The sequence below is a fragment of the Hypanus sabinus genome, chromosome 6, assembly GCF_030144855.1.
Source record: "Hypanus sabinus isolate sHypSab1 chromosome 6, sHypSab1.hap1, whole genome shotgun sequence".
Taxonomy (NCBI): Eukaryota; Metazoa; Chordata; class Chondrichthyes; order Myliobatiformes; family Dasyatidae; genus Hypanus; species Hypanus sabinus.
The window spans coordinates 30,657,341-30,677,509 of NC_082711.1; the positions used below are offsets into that span (position 1 = coordinate 30,657,341).

Here is a 20,169-nt window from a genome sequence, read left to right on the forward strand (position 1 = left end):
TAGCCTCCTGTATAGTGGTAAGACCCAACAATTGGGAGACCACTTTGCCAAGCACCAACACATTCTGCCAGAAAAAGTGAGTTCTCCTGGTGGCCACTCACTTTAATTCTACTTCGCATTCTCATTCTGAGATGTCAGCCTCCTCTATTGTCGCGATGAGGCCACACCCAGGTTGGAGCCACAATTCCTTATAATCTATCTGGGTAGCCTCCAATCCCCTTCCCCATTCCCACTTCCTTCCTTCCTTCACCTCACCTCCTTACCTGCCCATCACCTCCTTCTGGCGCTCCACCCCCTTTCCTCTCCTTCCATGGTCTTCTCCCCTCTCCTATCAGATTTCCCCCTTGTCCAAACCTTTCTCTCGTTCACCTATCAGCATCCCAGCTCTTTACCCCTCCCTCCTCCCAGTTTCACCTATCACCTGCTATATTGGACTGCATCCTCTCCTTCTCCCACACTCTTGCTCTAAGTTTTTTCCAGTCTAGATGAAGGGTCTCAAAACATTGACCCTTTTCCATAGGCGCTGCTTGGCCTGCTGAGTTCCTCTAGCAATTTGTGTGTGCGTTGCATTTTATTATTCGATTTCATTGCACAACTTATTGATAGCAACATCACTGGTAAGCTCAATCCTCTCCTCATCCAAGTTTCCGCAGTTAATGAAATGATCACCGGACACAATAATCGGAGCCTTTTTAAACCTTAGGTATGATCTCCAACCAAATAACTGAGTCTCAGCTCGTTGTCAGAATGTCAGAGACTTATCGAAGATCAAAGTAAATTTATGATCAAAGTGCATATATGTCACCATATACTACCCTGAGATTCCCATTTGCCAAACTTGAGTCAAATGTAGTTTTGATGATCATCTTTACCTGAAGGACTCTACTCATCCACTGAAAGCTATCCTCCTCAGTAGAATCTGGTCTCTGTTCAGCAATGATTACGATCCTCTCATCATGCAAAACATTTATAGAAAACACAGCTATTCTGTTAACAAACAAAGATGAATCAAATTAAATGACTGCCATGTGTAATCCAACAACAATTATTGTTCTTATTCATTCGTGTTACTGTGACCTTCCCTTTATTTTTGGTCATTGTTTAGTCCTTCATCTGGATTTAACTCATAGAGTCAAATGGATCAATATGCAAACTTGTCACTTTTCAAAAGGCTTAATGTCCCACCATAAACTCTGATATCTAACCTAAGTAACTGTTTCACAGTTATTTATCACTGTTGTTCCTTCAGATTAGGGTATTATGACTAGTCTTATTTCTCAGTGAAATTTTTGAAGTTAATAAATAATTTTTAACCTTTTTAGTTGGTAATTAAACTAGTAAATGTCAAAACAGCTCCACATGTATGTTATACACATTTCTTCAATAACTATCATGATGATTACAAGTCAATGAAAAATTTAGTTAAAATTCTATAAGATTTAATTTTATCATACATGAGTTTTTTCTTTCAGTTAATGTGAAAGGAACGTTTTGATCAAATTATTTAGCTTTTGGGGAGGTGACCAAAAGGATTGACAATGGCAAGATGCTGGACCTTGTCTACCTGGATTTTAGCAAGACCTTTGACAAGAATTTACACGATCGGCTGGCCCAGAAGGTTAGAGTACATGGTATCTTGGGTGAGTTAGCAAACCCATTACAAAATTGGCTTGGTGTTAGGAGACAGAGTGGTTGCCTTTTAGATTTTTGCCACAGGGATCAATGCTTGGCCCTTTATTATTTGTTACCGAATTGGAAGAAAATGTAATCAATTTGATTAAGAAGAATGCAAAACTGGTGGCTGAGTGGTCAGTGAAGAAGATGGTCTTCTTATAATTAGAAAAAATAGGGAGGGTGGACAAGAGAATGGCAGCTGGAATCAGAATCAAACAAATACAAGGAGATGCTTTATGATATGTGAAATCAGGCCATGGCATACAGGGTCCTGGGGAACAGCAAGGTATAGTGGTACAAGAACGTAGTTTCCTTGAAGAGGCAACACATGTAGGCAGATCGGTGAAGAAGCCATATGAAAAGCTTCATTGTCTAAGGCTTTGAGTTTGAAGTTGGGACGCAATGCTACACTTGTTACTGAATTTCTAAGCACTTGATTTGTCTCAGTCAAAATTTTTAGAGATAATCGAACTTACGAACTGTAACAGTTAAACGTAAGACCATCACCTTCCATCAAAAAACAACAACAATATATTTACTTTCAGCAACTTGAATTGTACAGTTAATGCTGGCACACAGAATTTGGCTTCAAAGCAAAACAGTTTGCAGGATAAACTCTCTTTACATTCTACAAGCCAGCACAGACACAGACCTTCCTCTGTAGACAAACTTCATTGGTTCCACTGCAAGTGCCGTTGCCACAATGTCATCTGCATTGTGTCGCCGCCCACTGACGACCATCAGACCGTCCATTTTTCCCACCACAAACACCATCCCACCGGGGCCAACGAAGCCCAAGAGTCCAGTTCGGACAAAAGGATATTCACTGACCGGAGCTCCTGAGCTCATCATAGGAAACATCTGGAACAGGAAATAAAGGTGGTGGGCAGAAGAATCAATAAACAGATGAACATTAAAACACGTCACATAACAAGGAAGTTGCACAATGGGTATTTATACAGTATGAAGAGAAAGGGCACTAACAACTAAAGTAATATTTATAAGATATCAAATCCCTTTTATACATCCAATTTAAAGTATCGGTGGTCAGTCTTCAAAGGTAGTAGTGTGAAATATTGCTGTATTTTAAATTGCTTTTGGACATTAATTTTGCTACTTTGAAATAAATTGCACCAGAGCCCAGACTCCAGATCGAATTAACTACCACTGATAGTTTTATTAATTCTGCTTGTTTGTGGTTTTGAACAGACTTTAAATATATATTTTTTTAAACAGACAAGTCTTCTGATATAGAACTTGATTATTAAGTTTTCCTACATTATTAGGAAATGGATACAGTTCACCAATGTATAATTTAGGTTCTGTATTATTTTAAAATAATTTTTGGGTATTTTTAATTATGTCCCACAAAGATGAGGACCGATGGAAAATTTCTTGTAAAAGAACTCATTTTCAATCGTATTCATCAAACTGAACAGAAATGTCATCCTTAAATAGCGCAAGGAGTTTTCTCTAAGAAAATATCTCCCAAAAATAGAAATTGAATTTCAGGCCATTTTTGAGTCGTTAAACACTTGCTGCACAAAGTTGGAACATTGGAACAAATGTGTAAATTTGTCCAAAATATGTAATACACTAAATACACTATGGCATGATACTAAAGTTCAAAGTCAGAATCTCATTAGTTCACAGACAAACAAAAGCTCAGCGATTTTCATCGGAGTCTCTTTGCAGAGCCCCTGACCATCTCATCAGTACTGCACTGAATGCTGGGAAGCGGGTACCCACAAGGCCGTCACAGTATAGTGATCAGAAAAGGTAACTGTGGAGGTGAGTGAAACTACAGGACAGGAGCAGGGAGGGGAAAGCAACGCTCTGCTGGTCACATAAGACAAACTGGACTGACTATCCACCATTCTGTAAGGCTTGATATGTCTGGAAGCAGACCCACAAATGAATTGTACACCTGGTACCAGTGCAAGCAGGGAGCAGGTAATGGCTTATCATTGTCACATATACCAGAACACCAGGTATGATTTGCGGAGGGCTATTTCAAGGGCGAAGACACAATTTCAAACGAGGTTGGAGGCTACATCGGATGCACGACAACTCTGGCAGGATTTGCAGGACATTACTTCCTACAAAGTGAAACCCGATAGTATGAATGGCAGCGATGCCTCACTACCGGATGAACTCAACGCCTTCTATGCTCGCTTTAAAAGGGAGAACACAATTACAGCTGTGATGATCCCTGCTGCACCTGACGACCCTGCGATCTCAGAGGCCAATGTTAGACTGTCTTTTCCTCGCAAGGCAGAAGGTCCAGATGGAGTACCTGGTGAGGCTCTGAAAACCTGTGCCAACCAACTAGACGGAGTATTCAAGGACATTTTCAAACTCTCACTGCCATGGGCAGAAGTTCCCACTTGCTTCAAATAGGCAACCATTATACCAGTGTCAAAGAAGAATAACGTGAGCTGTCTTAATGACTATCACCCAGTAGCACTCGCATCTACAGTGATGAAATGCTTTGAGAGATTGGCCATGACTAGACTGAACTCCTCCCTCAGCAAGGACCTGGACCCATTGCAATTTGCCTATCGCCACAATAGGTCAACGGCAGACACAATCTCAATGGCTCTTCATATGGCTTTAAACCACCTGGACAACACAAACACCTATGTCAGGATGCTGTTCATCGACTGTAGCTCAGCATTTAATACCATCATTCCCACAATCCTGACTGAGAAGTTGCTGAACCTGGGCCCTGTACCTCCCTCTGTAATTGCATCCTTGACTTCTCAACCAGAAGATGACAATCTGTGTGGATTGGCGATAGCATATCTTCCTCACTCACGATCAACACTGGGACATCTCAGGGGTGTGTGCTTAGCCCACTGCTCTACTCTCTCTATACACATGACTGTGTGGCCAGTCATAGCTCAAATACCATCTATAAATTTGCTGACGATACAACCATTGTTGGTAGAATCTCAGGTGGTGACGAGAGGGTGTACAGGAGTGAGATATGCTAACTAGTGGAGTGTTGCTGCAGCAATAACCTGGCACTCAATGTCAGTAAGACAAAAGAGCTGATTGTGGACTTCAGGAAGGGTAAGACGAAGGAAGACATACCAATGGTCATAGAGGGATCGGAAGTGGAGAGAATGAGCAGTTTCAGGTTCCTGTGTGTCAAGATCTCTGAGGAACTAACCTGGTTCCAACATTATCGATGCATTTATAAAGAAGGCAAGACAGTGGTTATACTTCATTAGGTGTTTGAAGCGATTTGGCATGTCAACAAATACACTCAAAAACTTCCAGTTGTACCATGGAGAGCGTTCTGACAGGCTGCATCACTGTCTAGAATGGGGGGTGGGGCTACTGCACAGGACTGAAAGAAGCTGCAGAAGGTAGTAAATCTAGTCCATCTTGCTCCATCTTGGGCACTAGCCTACAAAGTACCCAGGACATCTTTAGGGAGCGGTGTCTCAGAAAGGCAGCGTCCATTATTAAGGACCTCTAGCACCCAGGGCATGCCATTTTCTCACTGTTACCATCAGGTAGGAGGTACAGAAGCCTGAAGGCACACACCCAGTGATTCAGGAACAGCTTCTTCCCCTCTGCCATCCAATTCTTAAATGGACATTGAAGCTTGGACTAGTCACTTCTTAATATGTAGTATTTTTCTAGTTTTGGCACAATTTTTTTATCTATTGAATATATGTATATTATAATCAATTTATTTATTATTATTTTCTTTTGTTTTTAATATATTATGTATTGCATTGTACATGCACATCACATGCCGGTGATAATAAACCTGATTCTGATGTATCAATCAAAAGTTCTGCTTGCATGCCATTCATACAGTTCATTTCAAAATTCAAGGAGTGCAAAGAAAAAGCAGAATATGGTGTTACAGTTATAGAGAAAATGTATCGCAAACATCGACAAAAAGGTGCAAGGGGCACAATGAGGTAGATTATGAGATCAAGAGCTCATCATTAACATCCATTTAATGCCTACTGTTCAGTGCAAACAATATATGGTCTCAGATTTGAATTCTGTTTCATGAAGCAAGAGAAAAATGTGAAGAAAACTGTAATCAGGTTCATTTGCAGACTGATTTTTGTCCAGTGCTTAAGCTCCCCGGCCATTAGTGCAAGACCAACATAGTTATAGCACCAAAGACCAAACTCTAACCTACTTCCCGCATTTTAAAAAAATGTATTTGTTCTTACACAGGGAGTGCATGGAACGTGATACTGGGAATGTAGAGACAGATGCAAAAGTGACTCATATATAGGTGAGCGGATGATTCAAAAATGGAGGGCTATGTAGGAGGGAAGGCTTAGATCTACCTTAGAGTAGGTTAAAAGGTCAGCACAACACCATGGCTGCCTCGATTTTATATCCTCCATGTGCGTCTCTGAGTCCCTTAAATGTCCCTACTGTATCTGCCTCCCTGGCAGGGTGTTCCATGCACCCACCACTCTGTGTAAAAAAAGTAATAAAAATATAGGCAGTAAACAGGTTTCTGACTATTGGGCTGATGTCACTCTTGGCCTACTGTGCTAATGTTCCCTCCAACCTACCGGGGCACTGACCCCTTAAATTTGCACCCTCACCTCACCCCACAGCTAAATGGGCCCACAACCTCCTGCTTCACTGGGCTTAATGTATTTGTATAACTGGGAAGCAAAAACCATGGGAATCTTTGAGACTGTTCAACACTGCGATTGCCAGAGCAATGCCACATTTGTTTCTGCAGTATAGTCCCCCAGGATTGTAAAGAAAGACACAGACTGTACCTCAAAGGTGTTCTTTGTCATCCCTGATAGACCGTAGTAGGACATGCCCGCAGCAATGGAACAGACACAGAGCTCCCCAATTTCATCGGTTCTACAGAGCAACGGGATTCCTTCCGGTCTGACAACACACATCACAGCTGCAGAGAAGCACAAGTGTAAGGAAGATTAACTCAGCAAAACTTACAAAGACAGAGCTAATATCAGTTAAGTCAAAGCAAAACAATGCATAGGCAATTATACTTAATTTGTTAATTAATCCAGCAGAGGTGTGCTTTTGGAGGCACGAGACTGCATTTGATGGAACCTGCAGCAATACACAAAAAGCTGGAGGAACTCAGCAGATCAAGCAGCATCTGCGGAGTTGACTTCTGAGGGCAAGACCCTTCATCTAGAACTGATGAAGGACTGATCCAGGTAAATGTTCCTGACGAGAAGCATTGACAGACTATTTCCCTCCAAAAGTTCTTACTTCCCCCTTGAGTGAGACCTAATACAATGCTTCATTTCCATTTAAAGTTGGTACTATGAACAACGCCTGATGTCTACAGAGTAAAAAGACATCTTCTGGCATTATAACACACGTCACACTTGCAGAAAGGCAGATGGACTGGGAACCGTAATTCAGCAACAAAACTTTCATAAATAGAACATGGAACGTTTAGAGCACAGTCCAGCCCTTTCAGCACATAATGTTGTGCTGATCTTTGAAGCTGCTCTAAGAGCAATCTAACCTTTCCCTTGCACATTGCCCTCCAGTTTTCTATCAACCATGTGCCCATCTAAGAGTCTAAATGCCCCTAATGTATCTGCCTGTACTAGTATCCCTGACAACTATCTGTGAACTTACAGAGGGAAGGTATTCCCATTAGTCAATTGGCTAAAGGTCTGAGAACAGAATTAACATTTCAGGGTGAAGAATTTTTATCAGATGCCAAGTTATTAATTCTTCCTCTATCTCTGAGTGCAGCCTTGATAGCTGAATGTACATCCAGCAGTTCCTGCTTTAGTTCAGTTTCCCGGCATCTGCAATCAATCCGTTTTGCGCCCTCTGCACCCGTTCACCATCACCTTGATAGCTCTCAGAACCTCTGACAGCTATCAAGGAAAAATAAATATTCTCCGATGTATACACAGGGAGAGTCAGCACACTCTCAGGAATATGTGATACAGGAAACAGTTGTAAACTATAGAGTTACGAGGTGGTTGATGTACAAGCAATAAGTACATATGGGAATATTTTATGGGGCTATATCATCAATTACACCAGGTTACCATGGCTTCAGTGCAATACAGGCCCAATCTTCTGGAGTCCTTTCAGAAATTGATTCAATTAGCAGACCCAAGCCATCAGATTTTCAGAATGCATTCAGAAGGAATGCCCACTTGATAATGTGAAATAGGATTCATACAAAATTAACTACAAATATATAAACAGATAAATAATTAATGAAAAGTAAATATAGATTTGTCTAAGGAAGGCAGTGACTAACAATCGAAGACATGCCTCAAATACCAAATAAGGCAGCAAACTACATAAGTGTGTAACTGGACCTTCTGGACTTGAAAGGAGCAAGGAGAAGTTAAACAAGCTAGCTACAGAGATGATTTCAGGTACAGACAAATGTGAGATAATGTGCACTGATATATTAGCAACCAAGGACAACGAAACAGGAACTGAAAGTGATTACCATTCTGCGATTAGTGAAAATGAGGTTCATTAAATACTCCTCTGCAATTTGGAACCTTTTCATACTAATTCATAACTGTTAATATTAACCCTGCAAATCATCGCTAGAACAGACTGAAGATTGAGAACCATATGAAGCATAGTACATTTAAAAGGATACTAATTAACTGGCAGAAACACAAAGAATTGTATTGATTAAGATTCCAAGATATATGGTCGGTTTGAGTTGTTCTCCGTTCTTAAGTTTGCACAAATAGGATTGAGGTCTGCACGTCTGTTTACAGAATTGTTTAAGGAAAACCACCCTTCTAGGAATTGTCTTGCATGCCCTATGTTTGCTTACGCCAGGAGTTTCAGTCGAATTTGTGCCCCTCTCACTCTTTAAGGGTAGAGACTAGGGGGAGATGATCATGCCACTTTACCATTCATGGATCCTCCCAACATTACCACTAAGTTTCCGTAATGACAACCAATCAACTGATTCATAAGTATATAAAGACCAAGCATTTGGAAGACAGAATACAGTTGACAACACACTGATAACGTCTCCTCGTATGGTGATGAATCATTTGCAAGTAAATCACCAAGATTGGAGAACAACTCTACCCAACCATCAAACATCCACGCTACACATTTTCCGAATTATCTCCATGACAAACTGTATACAGTAGGTCCATGTTTAAGCCTTATTTAGGAACCTGGGCATAAGCTGGTACAAAATCAAAGGGAAAGTGCAAAAAGGGCAGTTGGTCTCTTCTGAATCTGACACTAGACAAAGGGCATCTTCCTTGCCAAGGGTGGAAGTACAGTATTTTAACAGCAAAACACAAGAGGAAGGGTCCTGATGAAAGGTTTCTGCTTGAAACATTGACTCTTCTTTCCTCTCCATTCATGCTGAGTCCCTCCAGCATTTTGTTACTCTGGATTTCCAGCATCTGCAGAATCTGGCGATTTTGGTTTTATGAGCAAATATTGCTAGGGTTTAACTTAAGACAAAGAGGAAAGAAAATCCCACAGCACTGGATGATATTAGGAACAGATCTCAATTCATTCTCTTCTAAAACTGGAGTGAGGGCAATATATTCAATAAAGGCACGAGAGATGATCAAGTTAAGGAGGCAGCAGGCAGCGCCTTTTGTGGCACTTGGATAACAGGTGGCCAATGTGGAAAGGATAGCTCGTAGCTGAGTAGCACAGTCTATTGAGCATCTTGAATTGTTCAATTACAAAAATAATTGAAATGCAATAACATGTTTGTGCATAGCACCAGGACGCCTATTAGTACAAATCTCTGATGAATGAATGATTGAGATGAAAAAATGGAGAGGCCTTGAGAGACTGCGGGTTCGCTTTTAATGAAAAACACACCCATTGTGCACAAGGCAAAATTATCAGTGGCTTAAATAGGGAGAACAAATTCCCTTTAATTGGTGTGTCTTTAGCCAGAGAACATAGGTTTAAAGTGAGGGATAAGACAGCTGGAGGAGAATCTGAGGGAGAATGATTTTGGTCATTGGGGTATAGAAGCCTACTCTGTATGACCTGTGGGCGTGCTGGAGGGAGGTACTCCCACAACACTGGATAAATATTTAGATGAAACCTGGCATCAAAGGCTACTGGCTAAGTGCTGGAATATGGGATTATGTACAGTACTTAACTTCCATTGGGTCTAATTCTACACTTTATAAATCTAGTATGGACATCTTAATGTTGTCTTTTCTACCTCTGATATCAAGTGGAATATTGCTACTATAATTTCATTCCTTGTCAGGATATGCAAAAATAAACAAGAATTATATTTTGTAAAATTAAATTTAAATAACATCTGCACTTTTTGTTTGCTTAAAGTGCTCACTTAGACAGTTGTAAAATAATGAATGAAGAAATGCTATTTCTTCAGTTTTAAAGTCTGTTAATAACAATCTAACACTTGCACCTCACCAACAACTTAGCATCACACTAGCATAACATAACAATTCATTCATTTATATTGCTTCACTATTCATCATCCAACTATTCGGCAAAATTAACATGGAAATGTATTCTACAGACTTCTTCTGCCTAAACATTATTGATACATTTGATGCACGCACAGTCGCGATTTTAAAAAGCACGGTGCATTTAAAGCTGATTAGCTTAATCTCCATGTTGAGTTGAAAAAGCAGCACTGTAAATGTACTCCACTGTGCCATACCTCCAGGCATCACCATTCCAACATCTTGTACAGTCAGAACAGACAGCTTTTCTTCAGAGTCCACTCTTATTACCCCATAGCTCAGGCCATGCATGGAGAGAACGCCTCGACCAGGAGGCTGGTTGGTATCATCTGTCGGCCTAAAATATAGAGAGATGGAGTTATACAGTAGGGAAGCAAGCCCTTTGCCCCAGCTCGTCAATGCCAAACAAGCTGTCTGCTTCGGCCTACTTACCTACATAAAACAGCGCAGCAGTGGAGAGAGCACTCGGCCCACAATGTCATTTGGATCATCATGCCAATTTACATTAAATGTCTTCTTCATGTGCATCAGCGTCAAAGAGCACTAGGACATAGAAACAGGCCCATTGGCCCATCTAGTCTGAACTATTAATCTGCCCGGTCCCATTGACCTGCACCTGCAGCACAGGCCTCCATAAACCTTCCCATCTATGTACCTATCCAGATACTCTTAAATGTTGAAATAAAACCCCCAGCCAGCACTTTCGCTGGCAGTTTGTTCCACACTCTCACTACCTTCTGAGTGAATGCTCCCCCTCAGATTTCCCCTTAAATATTTCATATTTCGTCCTTAATCTGTGACTTCTAGTCTCACCTAACCTCAGTGGAAAAAAAGACTGCTTGCATTTCCCTATTTACACTCCTCTATCAAATCTCTGCTCCAGGGAATAAGGTCTAAAGCTAATCAACCTCTCCCTATAATGCAGGTCCTTAAATCCCAGAAACAGCGTTGTAAATGGATTATTAATTGAAGCATATCCTAGTTTACATATCCGAGTATTGTCAATATCCCGTACTTCCGGGTATCGCCTCCACTACTATCCCTGGTAACTAATTGCAGATATCTACCACTCCCTGTGTGAAAACCTTGACCCTCAGGGCATTTGCCCCCAATCTGAAAAGCATACCCTCTGGTGTTCAATGTTTTTACTCTGGGGTTAAGATTCTGACTGTCTGCCCTGTCTATGCTTCCGATAATTTTATAAACCTCGATTAGGTCTTCCATCAGCCCCGCACCCCCCATATTCTAGGACAGACAACCCAAAGTTGTCCGAGCTTTTCTTAGGGCCCATCCCCTCTAATCCGGGCAGCATCCTGGTAAACCTGTGATTCCTTTGCACAATCTCTGTAACGGGGCACCTAGAACGACACACAATACTCCAAGTGCAAACTGACTGAAGTTTTATACAAGCTGCAGCATAACTTCATTACTCTTATACACTACCAAAGAAGGCAAACGTGCCACACACCTTCTTTATCACCTTATCGGCTTGAAAGCTCGTTCATTGGACCATGGACTTGGCCCCAGAATCTCTTGCCCCATATCCTTCTATGCCTTTCCTTCTCACGTACCTGCATATATGAATAACTATCACTTCTGGCAGCTTGTTCTGCATATCCACCACTCTCTTCATGGAAAAAGTTGCCACTTGGGTCCTTTTTCTTAGCTCTCCTACTAGATATTCACACACTAAATATTTAATGGAAAATGTCCCACATTTTTTGTTCTAAAGAGGATTTATATATGGGTTGATGTGAAGACAGATATTGGATCAACAGTAAAAGATTGTTTAAGTGTGTTATATTTCTCTACAAAGAATATAGTGAAGAGAAGTGTAAGGCCATGCACTTTGGTAGAAGGATTAAAGGCTTAGACTGTTTTCTAAAAGAGGAGAAAATCCAGAAATCAAAAGGTATAAAGGGACTTACGAGTCCTCATTCAAAAGTTTAAAGTAAACTTATTATCAAAATACATATATATACATGTCACCATATACAACCCTGAGATTTGTTTTCTTCCCTGCAGACTCAATCCAAGGTGGCACCCAACAGGATGGACAAACAACTAAAGAGCAAAGACAACAAACTGTGCAAATACAAAAGAATGAAAAACATGACTGAACTGTTCCCACAACCTACGGACTTTTACACTCTTCATCTCATGATCTTGATTTTTTTAGTTATTTTTCCTTTTGTTCTTCCTATGTTTGCACATTGATTGTTTGTCAGTCCTGTTGGGGTAAGTCTTTCATTGATTCTATTGACTGTATTTTTGCATTTACTGTGAATTCCTGCAAGAAAATGCATCTCGGGGTTGTACATAGTGACGTATATGAACTTTGATAATAATTTAATACCTTGAACACCACACTGACTTTTCCTCAGTTAATGCTGGGAAGTGTGATGTACACCTTCCTCTGCCGAGTATTCAATAGAGGAGACTACAGCTTCGAACCCAACTGCTGTGGATCTGTGTAGCCATAAAGACCATGACAGGCAAACCAGGAATACGGTAGATACTAACATCAACGATACTTGTTCATATCTGAATTGCTTGATCAATAGAAAGCTGCAGTTTTATCAAGCATAGGCCAGTCACCAGAACAAACCTGAAGATGCAAAACCCTTCCTCTTCTCCTCAAACTTTCAAACAAGTGATGACATACCTGCGGATAGCTACAGTGAGAGCTTCAGGGGAACTGGCACAAGGACATATTACTTCAGGGCGCAACCCTTTGCTTTGGAAGACATTCAGGAATGCATCACAGGAAGAAATAGACCCTAAGGAGCAAAACATTAACAAAATATTAGAACAGCTTTAACAATCAGGTACTAATCTAAATTTCACTATGCAAGCACTAGTGTATTTTTCTTACTGCTAAATTGAAATTAAATGCAGGGCAACAGCCTACAACTTACACTTACAATGAGAACACAGAACATAGAACAGTACAGCACAGTAAAGGTCCTTCAGCCCACAACGTTGTGCCTACCTCCAAGAGCAACTTAACCCTACATAGCTCATGCAAGAAGGACAATCCTAAGAAGTCTGGTCCCATTCTGTGGTTAACAAAAACAAAAACACTAATTCAACACTCACAATATGCCAGAGGAACTCAGCAGATCAGGCATCATCAATGGAAAAGAATAAAAAGTTAACGTTTTGGGCCAAGAACCCTCTTCTGGACTGCTCAAGACCCAGCCCAAATTGTTGAACAGAAAGACATCAAGAATAAAAGCAGTAACAGGCGATCTTACTCCAGTATTCAATGAGGTCATGTGACATCCTTTACCTCAGTGTCACTCCCTACTTTAATTCTATATCCCTCACTCAAATCATTGACTATTCAAATATCTATTAACTTTTGTCCAATAAATGACAGAGGCTCCAGAGTCCTCTGGAGTAGAGAATTCCAAAGATCCACTACCTTCTAATTTTCTGTTCATCTCAGTCTAGGCATCCTAGTCAGAGGAGGCATCTTCCCTGTATCTAACTCTCTAATGCCTTGGAAGAATTATGAATATTTGAATTGTGAACAGTTCTGATTACTATAAACTCCTGGTCTATTTAATCTGTCCTTGTATGAGAATTCACCCATCCCAGCAATCAAATCAATGGACCTTTGCTGCATCGACCTTCATTGTAGTCCTTAGGGAGGAAGATCAGATCGGGACACAATATACCTGGTGCAATCTCCCTTCACAATTCAAAGATTTATTATAAAGGTATGTATGCTGTATACAAACTTGAGACTCTTCTTCCCATAAATGCAATAAGATGCATTTATTTTTGTATTCAAATTCTCTTACAATAAAGGCCAACATACCATCTGCCTTGTTATTGTTTACTGTGCTGCTAACTTTCAGTGTTTCATGCACAGCACACACAGGTCCCTCCAAACATCAGCTCCTTTCAATCAATCAGCATTTGAAGAATATTTGTCATTTCATTCTATCTCACATTTTTCCACATTATATTGCAGATCACATTCACACAGACTACTTTCATCTCCGTGAAGCCTCTTGGCACTGTCCTCATTACCGACACAGTTCCCCAGCTTGGTTTCATCAGCAGACTTGCAAGTATCACACCTGCGTCTTCATCCAAACCACCGCTGTTGCATATGAATGACTGGGATCTGCAGCAACCCACTCGTCACAGCCACCCAACACAAAACCAACCCAACTACTTCTACTCTCTGCTTCCTCAGGATATCAATGAGCTTAACTTTTTATTATCTTATTGTTTAGCACCTTATCAAAGACATTTTAAAAATTCCAGAAACCCCATATCCACTGGTTCCCATTATTCTGCTAGTCACAACTTCAAGAAACAAAACCGATTTGTCACATATGAATCATTTGATTTTGTGGCTTAATCTTTATCTGCTACAATGCAAGCCAGGATCTGAACCAAGATTCCCTAGACTCCCAACCCCTTCAACAAGGCTATGTCATCGCTTCAATCCCCTCCCCCACCCCACTCTGTGGCAATGAACTTGATTTTGTATTTGACTTTGACTCAGTCTTCTTTGTTATTGTGCTTTAACCATAAAAGGTCCCCCAGGGTGGAACTTTGTCATCTCCATCCCAGAACTAGACATCACCCAACTTTACTTATCTAAATAGTGCACAAGGTATACTTGAGCAAATTCAGAGACCGCAACCTTGACTCCTATATTGAAACATAGGAGACAAGAGTCCTCACATTAAACACCTGGAAAGCAGTGGTCCTCAATCTAACTAGCCCCGTTATATAACATTGTTCTCCAACAATCAAGTTCCACAACAAGGCGTTGGATAAATAACAGTTAACTATCAAAACCAACACAAGAGATTCTGCAAATGCTGGGATTCTTGAGCAACACACACAAAATACTGCAGGAACTCAGCAAATCAGGCAGCATCTACGAAGGGGAATAAACCATCATCATCCTGATGAAGGGCCTCGCTTCAAAATGTCGACTGTTTATTTCCCTCTAAAGATGCTGCCCGACCTGCTGACTTCCTCCAACATTTTGTGTGTGTTGTCCAATGATAAATATCAAGGGTGCTTCCTCGTAGCAAGAGCAAACTGAAAAATCCACAGGAGCCTCTGGGTCACTGGTTGAATGAGATAAAGATGGCCTGAAAACTCAAAGCTTCAAACCTGCCTCACTGCCCGCTGAACAACAGTGACCCTCACCCTCCTGGATGCATCGGAGACAAGGCCAACCTTCAACAAGCATCCTAAAACACCAGAGAGGTACTACTAACACTGCCCCTGAAAATAAATTTGGACGTGATCATTCTCTTTCAAATCAACGTTTTAAGGTGAGGAAATTCTGTGTCCAATATTAGGCACTTCATATTCAGATTCATTTATTTATCACATGTACCTCGAAATAGACATTGAAATGCACTGTTCACATTAACAACCAACACAACCTAAGAATGTACTGGGGGCATTATTCTTTGCATTATGCTGCAAAACCAAAAATTACATTTGAATCATTGACAGCTGCATTATCAAACCACGTACACTGTATTTTCACTTTAAATCAGCAGGAGTTTGTAAGAAAGGAAGCTACTTACAAGGGTTGGCTCCATCTGCTACAATAAGCATCCGCAGTGAGGTGAGGTTGATGTCTCGTTGGTCTCTGTGTGCTACCAAAGCCCAGTGCATATCCCTGGACTTCACACAAGCTACTTTGGCTGAAATTACAGGGAATGAAATGCATCATCCTCTCTCTAAACTCGCTTTTCTTTTCAAAAAAAAAAATTCAAGTAAAAGTCTGCTCAGATTTTTAATATGTTAATCAAAGCTTTCATAGAATGCTTTCAATGAGAAATCAGGAATAATATTCAATCTTTAAATAATTCCTTCTGCACAATTATTGTTAAACAGTCCCTCTGCACTTACCCTTATATGCATAGACTTTCTGTATCCATGATAGGGGATTCACCTTCATTAATGAATATGGGATACTGATTACATGCATCATGTTCATAACACTCTGAGGGGCACAGTAAAACATAGTAAGAAAATAATACACTCAGGAAAAGCATTTCATTTCAAGGGTAAGCATTTCAGAATCAATTAACATTCTTTCATAACTAAACCACACTCCTACACAGAAATAATAAGAACTTGGAAGTTTCAGCAGTACCAGAATGTTTAAGCAGACCAATCTGATTGTAAATTGTGGCAGAACTTCGTCTCTTTTATTGAGAACTATATCATACATTTTCCAAATAAGATAGCTTGCAGAAATATTTCATAATAAGCTTCCAGATTGGAATATCGAATCAAGAAAACATCCTTTATACTTCCTAGTTTATTGCATGGTGAGATCCAAATATTTCAACCCACTTCTATTGAAAACTGCTGTATCCACTAATATCCCTTGGTTCTCCTTACTGAGGTATCTATGGCTATGACTACTGGCTCTGGAGTTGACAGTTGACAGATTCTCTGCCAACTCTCCAGGCTCTAAGTTCTCATAATCCTCTTAAACTACCTGGTCCTGTTCCCAATGCTCCCTTTAAATCTAACAAACAGTAACATAGAAAAAAATGTGATTTAGAATTGTGTCCCAATTTTAATAAACTAAAGTTCATTAGTTTGGAATGTCTGCTGGTCCAGCATCACCAACATCCCAGGAAGGTGGGATCAACAGAGACTTAGACTAGAGCAGGAAGAAACAGTCCTGTTTTTCTTTCTTGGATTGAGGTAGAAGTTGGTGGTGCCGGATTGGAGGACTCTGGAGGCAACGAGAGGGAAATTCTTTTGAGCAAGGCCAGCGCCTCGGGAAATAATGGCCACATACTCTGTGGGGGTTTCTTAGTCCAAGCAGCTGGCATTCGGTCACTTTGAAATGGACGCCGGTTCGCCAAAGAACAACCGCGCTGTCTTCCTCATTTCATGACAACGTTGGTCGCATTTACTCTCTTTCTCTACCCAGGGATGTTGCCAGTTGCAACATTTTGTTTTTTCTCTTTTTCATTCATCTTGTCCAGGTTCAAATTTGAATATAAATCTCAACATATCACAAATGAGTTCGCTTAAGGTAAGTCTCTTCCTTAGGTTCCGTTACCATTGTCGCTTGTTTCAAAAAGAGAAACAACTCTAAATATTATCTGGATTTAGACAGAATTTGGAATTACATCGTGCAATACTCATGTTACAAAGTATTTAATCATGATGATTCGTCTCTTGAATCTGCTAAATCCCAGTTCCCTCACATGCAGACTTATCACATGTGGAAGTCTCCTTGTGGGAACCACCCACTCAGAGTTCTACTTAGTTTTTTGTCCATTCACGTCACTTAGGATTTCCACTGCCTACAGTGCAAATCAAATTTGAATTATTGAGTTAAGGATAAAATCAAACGCAATCTAATACTCATGATTATGACAGTCAAAACATAGCAGGGTTGCTTAAAACAGAAATTAGTATTGTTGAACTTGTTTACGAACAAAATTAAAAAGTGATTGGTATTGTCTTATACCGATAAAGTCAAAGCAATTGTTATTCAAGACTACTGAAATATAACTGCACAAAAGGAGGAAATCTGGTCTACCAAACCAACCTTGCTATTCTTATTTATGAAAATTAATCATATACATAAAGGAGAAACTAAAATTTCAGTACTTCTTATTTGCAGGAGCGAAATCATATGTTATATGTGTTTTTGGGACAACTGACAAGTTGAGAGAAGATGGCAGAGGTGAAGATGATCTAATGTGAAGAGCTTTACTATGTCAGCAGCATCACTCACAAACCCAAAGAGACCAACCCTCATTCTAAAACTTTACTTGTGTGTTTCTGAAGAAGTGAAATAGATAGTGGGAAAGACAGCTAAGCTATGTTGGGAGGAAAAAAAAAATCTCAGACTGGTTGGACCATATAACCTCCTCCTGCCCTAGGAAACTCTAATGTAAAATGATCAGTCAGATGAAACCAACAATCTTCAACACAAAGAAAACATGAAGTTCTGATGTGCAGTAGCTATATGCATGGATTTAATAAAATAAACTTACCGTAAGAATACCATGCCACAAACCAACATCTTTCTTAAAATCCAATACATTCACAATGGTTTCCGCTGTTTAAGAAAGATAAGACTATCTCAGCTGAAGTAAAGTTTTTGAAGAGAATTAACAAAAAAGAATACATTTCACTTCAATCCAAACGTCACAACGTATTTATTACTCCCTCCAATTTTCTCCACATGTCCATTCTTTCCTAAAGGGAGGTATCGTTTAGACACACACAGCTATTTATTACTCATCACATATGTAGTGGGACAGTGCATGCTTGGGGTATTATGACTCAGAGCTGGTTCTTTTCAACAAAATGTACCTCAGTTCTTGTTCCACTGTTTTTCATACCTCCACTGGCAGATACGTAAGAGTGAACACTACAAATATCAGCATATTTACAAACACAAGAGACTCTGCAAAATGATGGAGGAACTCAGCAGAACAAGCAGATTCTATGGAGGGGAATAAGCAGTTGATGCTTCAGGCTGAGACCCTTCATCAAGTCTGTACAATTACAATATGTTTTACCTTATTTTTACTGGAATGGAAGGCAGAGGCTCTTCAGCCTCATCAACAGCAGACATCGACTTCAACCTCAATACAAGAATGAACTGGATCTACTGAGTTTTCTTTTCAGTCGGTTTCTCTGTATTATGATACTTTGGAAGCCAAGTTTTAATGCAAATCTTTATTATTTTAGAATTTTCCCCTTGCTAGATAAAGTTTAAGAATTTATTAAAAAGATTCTGGACACATCCACTAAGCATTTTAAATATTTTGCATTTCCTTCTATAACTTTCCATATTTCAGTTTGATTCAGATCAAGTATTGTTAATAATTAAGGGTCGTTTGTATTTGTTTTAGAGTGTAAAGAATTTACAGAAGAAAAAACAAACTCCACCTAATTATCAATTCAACTTCCTGTTTTCCCTGAATTAATGTACTGCTTTTATTTGCACAAAACTCATGCATGCACTCCTGGATTGATCGCCGATTATTGATAAATAACAGTCTGGGTTTTATTACGTGTGCTGTCTTGGAGGTGTCACAAATTGCAAAAATCAAATGGCCATTTACAGGAACATAAACTAACAAAACAAATTTCAAATACGCCAGCTATATTGCTAATCAATTATTCAGCATTTTATTGACATCTTCTTGAAAACACTATGGCTCCAGATTACTGTAAATATTTTATCACGTTTTACAATAAGGACTTTGAAAAAAAAAACACGACTGGGGGCAGCACACTATTGCAGCAAGTCTGGTCTCAGCAAACCACATTCAAACCTAACTCTGGTGCTGTGTGGAGTTCGCACACTCTTCCTGGCTTCCTCCAGCTGCTCCGGTTTCCTCCCACAACCCAAAGACATGCTGCTTGATAGGTTAATTAGTTGCTGCACTGAGGCTGGCGGGTGGGGGCAAGAGAACAGGGAGCACATGAGAAAGAACAGCTGCAAGAGAAATGTGCAGGAATGTGACTTAGGAGTCTCAGCATAGACATAATGGGCCTCTGTCATAAACATGAGAAACCACAAAGCCCAGTGGATCCTCTGACAGAGAACAAATTGAGAATTTTTCAAATAAGTCTATCTGTAAATCCTAATCATCAAAGTTGATGGGTGTAGGGATTGGGTCCACAATTGCGAACATGTGGTGTAAATAATGTCAGCATTCCAAAGACCCAATTTTCAAAACTGCAGGGAACCATACAACTGCCATTTATTTTAGCAATTTCTTCAGGTTCATTCACTCAGAGAATAGATAAGAGGCTGATGATGATAATCAATGCATTTTTTAATAGCTTGCAATTTACTCAGTTCTAGATTTGCTACCGAGTGTAGGTTTCACTTGGAGATTCATTCACACGCCACACAAGCTCTCGCTTTCTATATAGGCACCAACTTATGTTGGTATGCAGGACGTTTCATTGCAAGGCATTAGCGCCTCTCCACATACAGAACTGAGTTACGCTGCCACTTTGGTCTTACTTGCTTTCAGTAATAGGAAGG

General features: G+C 40.1%; 1 protein-coding gene across 4 annotated transcripts in view; it reads right to left on the reverse strand.

The window, feature by feature from the left end:
* The window catches only part of LOC132395384 (disco-interacting protein 2 homolog C), a 594,953-nt gene that overhangs the window by 127,010 nt on the left and 447,774 nt on the right, over positions 1 to 20,169 (reverse strand). For all 4 annotated transcript variants that reach the window (XM_059971899.1, XM_059971900.1, XM_059971901.1 and 1 more), the window contains 8 exons: positions 18,155 to 18,219; positions 16,035 to 16,128; positions 15,707 to 15,826; positions 12,799 to 12,913; positions 10,331 to 10,470; positions 6,450 to 6,586; positions 2,327 to 2,535; positions 873 to 987 (listed from right to left, as the gene is read on the reverse strand). In XM_059971899.1, coding sequence (XP_059827882.1) covers positions 873 to 987; positions 2,327 to 2,535; positions 6,450 to 6,586; positions 10,331 to 10,470; positions 12,799 to 12,913; positions 15,707 to 15,826; positions 16,035 to 16,128; positions 18,155 to 18,219 — 995 coding nt within the window. The remainder of the gene's footprint in view (positions 1 to 872; positions 988 to 2,326; positions 2,536 to 6,449; positions 6,587 to 10,330; positions 10,471 to 12,798; positions 12,914 to 15,706; positions 15,827 to 16,034; positions 16,129 to 18,154; positions 18,220 to 20,169) is intronic.